Source organism: Oncorhynchus masou, chromosome 30 (assembly GCF_036934945.1).
Source record: "Oncorhynchus masou masou isolate Uvic2021 chromosome 30, UVic_Omas_1.1, whole genome shotgun sequence".
In the NCBI taxonomy this organism is placed as follows: Eukaryota; Metazoa; Chordata; class Actinopteri; order Salmoniformes; family Salmonidae; genus Oncorhynchus; species Oncorhynchus masou.
The window spans coordinates 29766325-29779038 of NC_088241.1; the positions used below are offsets into that span (position 1 = coordinate 29766325).

The 12714-nt window shown below is 39.5% G+C and overlaps 1 protein-coding gene across 1 annotated transcript; it reads right to left on the reverse strand.

Moving 5' to 3' along the window:
• Positions 1-347: 347 nt before the first annotated feature.
• On the reverse strand, positions 348-2800 carry clec3ba (C-type lectin domain family 3, member Ba). Its single transcript, XM_064949861.1, has 3 exons — positions 2520-2800; positions 2221-2319; positions 348-1020 (listed from the first exon to the last, which is right to left on the reverse strand). The coding sequence occupies exons 1-3, from the start codon at positions 2614-2616 to the stop codon at positions 620-622; spliced, it is 597 nt and encodes a 198-aa protein (XP_064805933.1). The 5' UTR covers positions 2617-2800; the 3' UTR covers positions 348-619.
• Positions 2801-12714: the final 9914 nt, after the last annotated feature.

Genomic DNA, 12714 nt, shown 5'->3' on the forward strand with positions numbered 1-12714 from the left:
AGCACTGACAAACACACTTACCCCACCAGACATGCCACCAGGGTTATTTTCACAGTCCCCAGGTCAAGAACAAATTCAAGGAAACATACAGTATTATACAGAGCCATGATTGCATGGAACTCACTTTCATCTCATATAGCACAAGGGAACAGCAAACCTAGTTTAAAAAAAAACTAATAAATCAACACCTCACCACACAACGCCTATCCCCCATATGACCTACTAGTTGTGTATGTACTGACATGTATGTGTAAATGATAGACGCAATCACACACGCCCACTACATGTTAATATTTTTGAAATGCAAATGTAAAAATGTAAATTGTAAAGTATTTTTTCTCTAATGTCTTTTTTCGTTTTTTGTCGGACCCCAGTAAGACTAGCTGTCGCCATTGGGGATCCTAATAAAACACACAAAATATTCATGTATAAACAGTGCAAAATACCTTGCAGCAATGTTTTTTTTGTGTAGTATAGGTTACTTTTAATCATGTTGGTTCCACATTTCAGTGCTGAGACAGGTTATAATACAGATATTACAAAGATTATTGTGCATGCATTATATTTCCATATAGTGTAGATGTTAAGACTGATACAACCGAACAAAAGCAGTTGGCTCTCAGACGATATTGAACTCGCAGACAGACGCCTTCTCAGCACGACAGCTCTCATCAAACCACTTTCCATTGGCAGTGGTGGAAAGGATGGCACAGTTGTGGGTACGTCCACCGTCTGGTTGGTTGGTAATGTCCGTCTCCCAGTTCTTAAAGCGCAGGTTGGTGCCCGCCTGGTCGAGCCATTCCCCCTCGGTCACCATGTCATTGATGCCTAGCCATATGTGTTCCTCAGGGCCGATGCTCCGGCGGACATAGTCAGCAAGCTGATCGTTGTCATCCCCTGTCAAAGGGGTGCTGATTGTGCCCCCTTTAGCAATGCAGTCATCGTAGGCTGTGTGGTAGATCTTCTTAGCAGCGTCGGCCAGGAAACACTTGCCAATAATCTTGATGCCTTTCAGGCAAACTGGAAGAACGTTTATATCAAAGTTGGATTATTTTTACAGCCCAATATCCACAACATCGTCACAGAAAACATTGGATTAAAATACAAGATAATGGCAGAGACTGTGGCTCTCCGATCCATTCATATGTATTGTACTGCCTTACAGTGCCGTCAGAAAGTATTCACACCCCTTGACTTGTTCTACATTTTGTTGTGTTACAGCCTGAATTGACATAATAGGGGGTTTAATTTTCTCGCCCCAAACAAAAGAGCGAGGTGTAAACCTCTAAATAATACACGTGACGAGACTCGGAAAACAAGTGCACAATAACACATAGCATGGAAGCCGATACAACAGAACAGGTGCTCGCAAGACCAACGGACATGGTAACAATAACCGACAAGGACAATGGGGAACAGAGGGCACATATATACACATACTAATCAGGGGGAATGGGAACCAGGTGTGCGTAATGAGACAAGACAGTCCGGGGTTGGTGGTAATGAATCCAGTTCAGTGGAGCTTTAAAATGCCGGTCTACGTAGACCTCCGGAGCTGGTGAACGGAATGAGCAGCAGTACCGGGGGGATCCGTGACACAAATATTGTACAATCCAGATGTGCAAAGCTCTTAGAGACTTACCCAGAAAGACTCACAGCTGTAATTGCTGCCAAAGGTGATTCTAACATGTTTTACTCAGGGGTATGAATACTGATGTAAATTAGATATGCCTGTATTTCATTTTCAATAAATGTGATAAGATCTCTAAAAACAACATGTTTTCATTTTGTCATTATGGGTTATTGTAGAAAGATGGATGAGAACAAACAAACAAATTCAGGCTGTAACACAACAAAACATGGAACAAGTCAAGGGGTATGAATACTTTCTGAAGACACTGTTCATGTCAATATATGCATACTTTATAGGCATACTTTATAATCTAGACCAACTGTTTGAACATAACATGTTAGTACTTGAAATATTCATGTTAAGGCAACACCTCAAATTGAATGCAGACTCAACAACTTCCCCTGACCAATGCAATACATTCCCTGTTGCAGGGCACAGGTTGCTCCCTGTCATGTGAATTGGTCTCTAAGATCGCTTCAGGGCACCACAATAGACTAGGACAACCAGATCACTTGTGACTTGCATTTTCACTATGCTTCACTGAGATTAGAGTACAATTTCAATATCAACAGTAACATATCCCTTACCTGATTGCAAGGCTTGCTGCTCTTTCAATAGATTCAACTCCAGCACTATGTTATCAATCTGTTTCTTCAGCTCCTCAATGGCAGCATTATTTTTAGCATCTATGTTGAAGAAATTGGAGAAGAATCAACAAAGTTTTACAACGAGAACTGTACCAAGGAGGATGGTTTATGGTTGAGCAGTATTGTGCTCAACCTCTTATCTACCCAAAGTAAATGATAAACTAACATTGACTCAAACATATTGAGCACTTATTTAAAAAAAATATTCTTTCCACATAGAGATAAAATATGTGTCCTACCTTTCTTTCCGCCCTTTTTCTCAGATGAGGTCTGTTGGAATGTGGATTGCCCGAGGAGGAGAAGGCAAAACAACAAATGCACACCACTGACATGCATGGTGTATATCTTAGTAGCCTATATTGCCACTGATATGATGTGTAAACGACTGTTTATATTTCCACTACTAGCCAGGAAAAATGTGTTTCGAGAATTGGCACTCTGGGAGTTGACAGAGGAAATCCCAACTTTGAGAGAACAAATGTTTTACAGATGTCAAACTGGTGTTTGTTCTTTTATTCCCTTTTTCTTTTTATAAGGGGTGGAGCAGGATGTTCATGGAAGACTTTTTAACCCTGTTGAGGCGGGGGTGACATTAGCTCTATGTGTTAAAATAGGTTACCCATATGTTTCCTTTTTGGTTCCCATAATAAGACATTTAAGGGCCATTTTCTATTTTACCATTGGCCTACGTATTTCCCCCTGCACCTTGTATTCTGAATTGAACTACAAGTTGTCGGGCTATTAGAATTAAATGTTCAAAGCAGCATTAGTATAATCTTGTATAAACATTAGGCCTATAACTGTTAGCCTATGCATTTATTACCATAACAAAATGTGACAAAGTTGTATTAATAAACTCGGGCACTCTTTATAGACATCTGTTATAATTGTAGTAGAATACTGGCTGAGGTCCAGGGAGTATGTTTCCTTTGTTCCAGGGGTTCCAATGGTCTATGTGTTGGGTGGATTGGGAGCTCCATAAACCCTGCATCTGGTTGTTCTCAGCTAGCTGGACTAGGTTTGGCTGACATGTGGCAGCCTTACACCATGACAAAAGAGTGTGCGTTTGTTTTTGTATTTCACATGCACAGACCACCGATTCCCATTGTCTCAAACTTGTGGCCACGCCAAAATGCAAATATATCTTACACACTTCATTGCTGTGGGGAGTATAAGAAGAGTTTATTTTCAACATATTTTTCACATTTGTGGTTTTTCATCAGAAATGATGATTTATGGTACCTTCGTGTGTGTGTAAAATATTACTGTTCTCAGATTATTATTTTTTGCAAAACGCTATACCTTTTTCCAAATTTCGATTTTTTTTTCCACAGGCCTACACACAATACCCCATAATGACAAAGTGGTATTATGTTTTTAGACATTTTTACAAATGAATAAAAAACGAAAAGCTGAAATTTCTTGCGTCAATAAGTATTCAACCCCTTTGTTATGGCAAGCCAAAATAAATTCAGGGTATAAATTGGCTTAACAAGTCATATAATAAGTTGCATGTACTCACTCTATGTGCAATAATAGTGTTTAACATTATTTTTGAATGACTACCTCATCTCTGTACTCCACTCAAACAATTATCTGTAAGGTCCCTCAGTTGAGCAGTGAATTTCAAACACAGATTCAACAACAAAGACCAGGGAGGATTTCCCGATGCCTTGCAAAGAAGGGCACCTACTGGTAGATGGGTAAAAAAAGCAGACATTGAATATCCCTTTGAGCATGGTGATGTTCTTAATTACACTTTGGATGGTGTATCAACACACAGTCACTACAAAGCTACAGGTGTCCTTCCTAACTCAGTTGCCGGAGAGGAAGGAAATGGCTCAGGGATTTTACCATGAGGCCAATGGTGACTTTAAAACAGTTACAGAGTTAAATGGCTGTGACAGCAGAAAACAGAAAATGGATCAACAACATTGTAGTTACTCCACAACACTAACCTAAATTAGTAAAAATAATGAAGCCTGTACAGAATAAAAATATTCCAAAACATGCATCCTGTTTGCAACAAGGCGCTAAAGTAATACTGCAAAAATTTTGCAAAGCAATGCATGTTTTGTCAAGAATACAAAGTGTTATGTTTGGGGCAAATCCAATACAACACATTAGCGGGTACCACTCTCCATATTTGCAAGCATAGTGGTGGCTGTATCATGTTATGTGTATGCTTGTAATCGTTAAGGACTGGGGAGTTTTTCAGGATAAAAAATAAATGTAATGGAGCTAAGCACAGGCAAAATCCTAAAGGAAAACCTGGTTCAGTCTGCTTTCCACGATACACTGGGATATTAATTCAAATATACACTGGAGTTGCTTACCAAGAAGACAGTGAATGTTCCTGAGTGGCCGAGTTACAGTTTTGACTTAAATCTACTTGAAAATCTATGGCAAGACTTGAAAATGGTTGTCTAGCAATGACAAACAACCAATTTGACAGAGCTTGAAGAATTTTGAAAATAATAATGGGCAAATATTTTACAATCCAAGTGTGGAAAACTCTTATTAGAGACTTACCGAGAAAGACTCAGCTGTAATCACTACCAAAGGTGCTTCTACAAAGTATTGACTCAGGGGTTTGAATACTTATGTAAATGAGACATTTCTGTATTTTATTTTCAATATATTTGAAAACGTTTCTAAAAACCTGTTTTTACTTTGTCACTATGGGGTCTTATGTAGATTGGTGAGATTACGTATGTAGATTGGTGAGATTATTTTTTGTAATTGTTTTTTAAAGATACATTTTTTTATTCAAGCTGTAACACAACAAAATGTGGAATAAGTCAAGGGGTATGAACACTTTCTGAAGGTGCTGTATATCCATTGTTTCAGTGGAATGGAATATTTGTATACTGTACATTTGACTGTGATATGTGGTTGTCTCACCAAGCTGTCTTAATATGAATGCATTTAGTCGCTCAGGAGCTACGCATCTGCTAAATGTTTCATATACAGATCTCATATTACTGTATTTAATTATTTATTTTATATATATATACAGTATATCACAAAAGTGAGTACACCCCTCACATTTTTGTAAATATTTGAGTATATCTTTTCATGTGACAACACTGAAGAAATGACACTTTGCTACAATGTAAAGTAGTGAGTGTACCGCTTATATAACAGTGTACATTTGCTGTCCCCTCAAAATAACTCAACACACAGACATTAATGTCTAAACCGCTGGCCACAAAAGTGAGTACACCCCTAAGTGAAAATGTCCAAATTGGGCCCAAAGTGTCAATATTTTGTGTGGCCACAATCATTTTCCAGCACTGCCTTAACCCTCTTGGACATGGAGTTCACCAGAGCTTCACAGGTTGCCGCTGGAGTCCTCTTCCACTTCTCCGTGACGACATCACGGAGCTGGTGGATGTTAGAGACCTTGCACTCCTCCATGACGACATCACGGAGCAGGTGGATGTTAGAGACCTTGCACTCCTCCACCTTCCGTTTGAGGATGCCCCACATATGCTCAATAGGGTTTAGGTCTGGAGACATGCTTGGCCAGTCCACCACCTTTACCCTCAGCTTCATTAGCAAGGCAGTGGTCGTCTTGGAGGTGTGTTTGGGGTCGTTATCATGTTGGAATACTGCCCTGCGGCCCAGTCTCCGAAGGGAGGGGATCATGCTCTGCTTCAGTATGTCACAGTACATGTTGGCATTCATGCTTCCCTCAATGAACTGTAGCTCCCCAATGCCGGCAGCACTCATGTAGCCCCAGACCATGACACTTCCACCACCATGCTTGACTGTAGGCAAGACACACTTGTCTTTGTACTCCTCATCTGGTTGCCGCCACACACGCTTGACACTATCTGAACCAAATAAGTTTATCTTGGTCTCATCAGACCACAGGACATGGTTCCAGTAATCCATGTCCTTAGTCTGCTTGTCTTCAGCAAACTGCTTGCAGGCTTTCTTGTGCATCATCTTTGGAAGAGGCTTACTTCTGGGATGACAGCCATGCAGACCAATTTGATGCAGTGTACGACGTATGGTCTGAGCACTGACAGGCTGACCCTCCACCCCTTCAACCTCTGCAGCAATGCTGGCAGCACTCATACGTCTATTTCCCAAAGACAACCTCTGGATATGACGCTGAGCACGTGCACTCAACTTATTTGGTCGACCATGGCGAGGCCTGTTCTGAGTGGAACCTGTCCAGTTAAACCGCTGTATGGTCTTGGCCACCGTGCTGCAGCTCAGTTTCAGGGTCTTGGCAATATTCTTATAACCCAGGCCATCTTTATGTAGAGCAACAATTATTTATTTCAGATCCTCAGAGAGTTCTTTGCCATGAGGTGCCATGTTGAACTTCCAGTGACCAGTCAGTATGAGTGTGAGAGCGATGACACCAAACTTAACTCATCTGCTCCCCATTCACAAATGAGACCTTGTAACACTAACGAGTCACATGACACCTGGGAGGGAAAATGGCTAATTGGGCCCAATTTGGACATTTTCACTTAGGGGTGTACTCACTTTTGTGGCCAGCGGATTAGACATTAATGGCTGTGTGTTGAGTTATTTTGATGGGACAGCAAATGTACACTGTTATACAAGCTGCACACTCACTACTTTATATTGTAGCAAAGTGTAATTTCTTCAGTGTTATCACATGAAAAGATATACTCAAATATTTACAAAAATGTGAGGGGTGTACTCACTTTTGTACTATACTGTATATACACTACCATTCACAAGTTTGAGGTCACTTAAAAATGTCCTTGTTTTTGAAAGAAAAGCACATTTTTTTGCACATTAAAATAACATCAAATGGATCAGAAATACAGTGTCGACATTGTTAATGTTGTAAATGACTATTGTAGCTGGAAACGGCAGATGTTTTATGGAATATCTACAATGGCGTACAGAGGCCCAAATTCAGCAACCATCACTCCTGTGTACCAATGGCACATTGTGTTAGTGATAAAATCATTTATAAGGTGAAAGATAAATGATTAAATAATTCTACCCGGAAATTTAACCATTAGGGATAAGAGGTTATGTTGCATGGATAAGGAGTAAATAAAAATATTAAACATAAGTCCAACTAGGTGGGACTGGGGAAGAGAGGAATGTATGTGTGTGCCTAAAGAAAACACAGAGGACAATTAAACTGTGTTTGAAACGACCCGGCTAGAACTTTGAGAAATTATGATAGGACAGGGAGTACCCCTCCAGGTTTCCCTAATCTGGAGGGAATGGAAGTGTCGGCTGGGTAGTGATCAACCGTGGTGAGAATTCTGGAGAAGAAGATAGCTCTCCTAATGTTAGTGTGCATGTGTGTGCGTAAGTAAGAAGAATGGTGTAAAAGGAATGTCTTTGTATATGAACTGTAGAGCTCTCGTGAATAAACATTGATTTGACTATTGTGAGCTGGGAATTTTGTCTGTTTCATTTAAACCAGAACTTTACAAACCGATTAGAATGATTGAAATTTATGTTAACAAAATTGATAACATTGATAACAAAATTCTATATAAGTTAGCTAACCCAAGTTTATTATTTTAAAAGGCACATTTTTGAACGGTGGTGTATATTCTTAATTTTCTACATTGTAGAATAATAGTGAAGACATACATCAAAACTATGAAATAACACATGGAACCATGTAGTAACCAAAAAAGTGTTAAACAAATTCTTCAAAGTAGCCACCCTTTGTCTTGATGACAGCTTTGCACATTCTTGGCATTCTCTCAACCAGCTTCATGACCTGGAATGTCTTTCAATTAACAGGTGTGCCTTGTTAAAAGTTAATTTGTGTAATTTATTTCCTTCTTTTTTTTCATTTTATTTATATTTTTTCTTAAAAACAAATGTAACTATCACACCCTGACCTATTTTTGGTTTGGTCAGGGTGTGATTTGGTGGGCATTCTATGTTCCTTTTTCTACATTTTTGTATTTCTTTGTTTTTGGCCGGGTATCGTTCTCAATCAGGGACAGCTGTCTATCGTTGTCTCTGATTGGGAACCATACTTAGGTAGCTTTTTCCCACAGGGTTTTTGTGGGTAGTTAATTTCTGTTTAGTGTTTTCACCTTACAGGACTGTTTTGGTTATTCTCTTGTTTATTTTTGTTATAGTGTTCAGTTTTAATAAAACAAGCATGAACTCTTACCACACTGCGCTTTGGTCCGATGATTCCTCTTCTTCAGACGATGAATACCGTTACAGTAACCCCTTTTTCTCCCCAATTTTGTGGTATCCAATTGGTAGTTACAGTCTTGGTTTGGGGGGAACCTATTTCAAAACGAAAACGTGACTCTTCTACAGACACAGATGATTTAATATTTTCACCACCGGGAATGGGAAAGGTCGAAACCGATCTGTTAAAATCAATAAATGACAAACTGGGTATATTTGAACTAGTCAATAAGGTTATAAAAGAGATGAAGGCAAGCCTCAAGATGAGTGATGAAAAAGCTGCGAAATTGGAGAAAGACACAAACAAGCTAAAAGGGACTGTCAATAAGATTGAACCTGAAGTTAAAGAACTTAAAAAGGAGAACACCATTCTGAGAGAAGCCTTTACTTGACATACAGACTAGATCCATGAGAGAGAATCTGGTACTTTCAGGTATTCAAGAGAAAGAATGAGAAGTTCCTGAATCTGTAGTTAGAGAGTTCCTTCTTACAGCACTTCAGATTCCACGCGAAGCTATCGACTAAATCAAACTCGAACATGTGCACCTCTTCGGACAGAGAGGGCAGAGGTTTGAACGCCCAATCGTTGCCAAATTTGCTTTCTTTAAAGATAAAATAATGGTTAAAAGCCTGGGTAAAATACTTTCTGGCACGGAAATTTGCATGAATGACCAGGTCCTGAAGGAAATTGCAGGACGGCGTAAAGTTCTGTATCCAATTTTCAAGGAAAATAGATTAAAATGGAAACGAGTAGCTCTCGTCGTCGATAAACTATATATTGATAACCAGTTGTTCAGAGACACAAAGACTACTCCATGGCTATTTAAAAAATTACAAACTTCTTACAAATGAGGAAAATAATGAAACACACATTTCTTGCCTGGTTATGGATTGTAATAATACAACAATAAATATAGCTTTTCTATATATCTTCAAATATAACTAATTGGAACACAAAAGCACTAATTCAACATAGTGAAGATAAAAACTCAGTAAACAGAAGGCACAGTATGTGTGGATGGTGTGGTGTGTGTTTTTTGGTGTTTGGGGAAGTGTGGCATTGAGTGAGAAAGGAAATGGTTGCATATCTCAGAACCAATGTATTGCTGTGAGCAGGGGTTGTGAGAGAGCTTTCAATGTTGTTCAGATGCTGGATAATACTTTTTATAATGAATTGTTCATTTTATTTATTTATTGTCCTATCATTTTGGAACAGCGTTTTAAAATAAAATACACATCTAATTAATTTATGTATGATCCTATATTGAGGGCTATGGGATCCGGGGGGTCGGGGGTGGTCTGCCGGGCATTGGGATGACAGCACCACTCAGGATGAGGAAGGCTTTTAGTTGGTGTAATAGTGGGGAACAATTGAAGATTTACTTAGTAGCAATGCAAATCATATCATGGTACAGCTATATAGACACTCAATCATCATGTTACTTTTTAATGGTACGTTTACAAACATATATTTTGATAAATATAATTGAAAGTTGTGTCTCATTATGGTGAGTGATGAAATAAGTATAGCCAGTCATAATTGTAATGGCTTAGCAGATAATAAGAAAAGACTATCAGTATTTACCTGGCTAAAAGAGAAGGAATATAATAACTATTGTTTACAGGGAACTCATTCAACAATTTTAGATGAAGTTTTGTGGAAAATGGACTGGGGGGAAAATATATTTCTCCCGTGGGCAAAGAAACTCAAAAGGGGTGATGGTATTAATTAACAGTAATTTTGATCCAAACATGCAAATTGTCCAAACAGATCATCAAGGTAGATTGATTATTTTAAATATGTTATTGTACAATAAACAGATATGTCTTATCAACTTATACGGTCTAAATAGTGATGATCCAAGCATCTTTGAAAATATATATAAGAATTTATCAACTCTACAAGCAACACAAGACTTTATTATTATGGTGGGAGATTTTAATACGGTCTTAAATACCTCTATGGACCGTAAAGGAAATCACACTACAAACTGTCACCCTCAGGCACTTTAGGAAATCATGAATGTCATGGATATATTGGAATTAGTGGATATACTGCATGGAGACTTAAATACCCTGACCTAGTGAGATATACATGGAGGAGGATTAATCAAGCTAGTCGTCTTGATTACTTTCTTATGTCATTCTCTCTGGCACCAAAAGTTTAAAAAGTGTTGATAAGGGACAGAATGCGGTCAGATCATCACATAATTGGCATATACAGTGGGGCAAAAAAGTATTTAGTCAGCCACCAATTGTACAAGTTCTCCCACTTAAAAAGATGAGAGAGGCCTGTAATTTTCATCATAGGTACACTTCAACTATGACAGAGAAAATGATACATTTTTAATGAATTTATTTGAAAATTATGGTGGAAAATAAGTATTTGGTCACCTACAAACAAGCAAGATTTCTGGCTCTCACAGACCTGTAACTTCTTCTTTAAGAGGCTCCTCTGTCCTCCACTCGTTACCTGTATTAATGGCACCTGTTTGAACTTGTTATCAGCATAAAAGACACCTGTCCACAACCTCAAACAGTCACACTCCAAACTCCACTATGGCCAAGACCAAAGAGCTGTCAAAGGACACCAGAAACAAAATTGTAGACCTGCACCAGGCTGGGAAGACTGAATCTGCAATAAGTAAGCAGCTTGGTTTGAAGAAATCAACTGTGAGAGCAATTATTAGGAAATGGAAGACATATAAGACCACTGATAATCTCCCTCGATCTGGGGATCCACGCAAGATCTCACCCCGTGGGGTCAAAATGATCACAAGAACGGTGAGCAAAAATCCCAGAACCACACGGGGGGACCTAGTGAATGACCTGCAGAGAGCTGGGACCAAAGTAACCAAGCCTACCATCAGTAACACACTACGCTGCCAGGGACTCAAATCCTGCAGTGCCAGACGTGTCCCCCTGCTTAAGCCAGTAATGTCCAGGCCCATCTGAAGTTTGCTAGAGAGCATTTGGATGATCCAGAAGAAGATTGGGAGAATGCAATATGGTCAGATGAAACCAAAATATAACTTTTTGGTAAAAATTCAACTCGCACTTTTTGGAGGACAAAGAATGCTGAGTTGCATACAAAGAACACCGTGCCTACTGTGAAGAATGGGGGTGGAAACATCGTGATTTGGGTCTGTTTTTCTGCAAAGGGACCAGGATGACTGATCCGTGTAAAGGAAAGAATGAATGGGACCATGTATCGTGAGATTTTGAGTGAAAACCTCCTTCCATCAGCAAGGGCATTGAAGATGAAACGTGGCTGGGTCTTTCAGCATGACAATAATCCCAAACACACCGCCCGGGCAACGAAGGACTGGCTTCGTAAGAAGCATTTCAAGGTCCTGGAGTGGCCTAGCCAGTCTCCAGATCTCAACCCCATAGAAAATCTTTGGAGGGAGTTGAAAGTCTGTGTTGCCCAGCAACAGCCCCAAAACATCACTGCTCTAGAGGAGATCTGCATGGAGGAATGGACCAAAATACCAGCAACAGTGTGTGAAAACCTTGTGAAGACTTACAGAAAACGTTTGACCTCTGTCATTGCCAACAAAGCTTGTATAACAAAGTATTGAGATAAACTTTTGTTATTGACCAAATACTTATTTTCCACCATCATTTGAAAATAAATTCATTAAAAATCCTACAATGTGATTTTCTGGATTTTTCCCCCTCATTTTGTCTGTCATAGTTGAAGTGTACTTACTTTGAAAATTACAGGCCTCTCTCATCTTTTTAAGTGGGAGAACTTGCACAATTGGTGGCTGACTAAATGCTTTTTTGCCCCACTGTATATATACCCCAAAAATATATGGGGGATTGGAAATGACGCAGACAACTACATTGACGGAAGCTGCAATCTATCCACAATATTAAAGTTGATCTACCCCCCCATAATAAAAATGTAACTGTAACTAAGGGGTCTAGCCCGAACCATGAAAAACAGCCCCACACCACTATTCCTCCTCCACCAAACTTTACACTTGCCACTATGCATTCGGACAGGTAGCATTCTCCTGGTATCCGCTAAACCTAGGTTCGTCCGTCGAACTGCCAGATGGTGAAACGGGATTCATCACTGCAGAGAAAGCGTTTCCACTGCTCCAGTGTCCAATGACGGCGAGCTTTATACCACTCCAGCCATCGCTTGGCATTGCCCATGGTGATTTAGGCTTGTGTGCGGCTGCCCATTTTATGAAGCTCCCGACAAACATCCCTGTGCCACCAGAGATTCTGGTTTCGAGCCCAGGCTCTGTC

What these genes read in the sequence shown, in the direction of transcription:
- clec3ba (XM_064949861.1), bottom strand. Translation starts at nt 2,616, where the DNA reads ATGCATGTCAGTGGTGTGCATTTGTTGTTTTGCCTTCTCCTCCTCGGG. An exon ending in GAAAAAGGGCGGAAAGAAAG is followed by an intron (nt 2,320 to 2,519) that starts GTAGGACACATA and finishes TCTTCAACATAG; the next exon opens with ATGCTAAAAATAATGCTGCC. An exon ending in GCAGCAAGCCTTGCAATCAG is followed by an intron (nt 1,021 to 2,220) that starts GTAAGGGATATG and finishes ACGTTCTTCCAG; the next exon opens with TTTGCCTGAAAGGCATCAAG.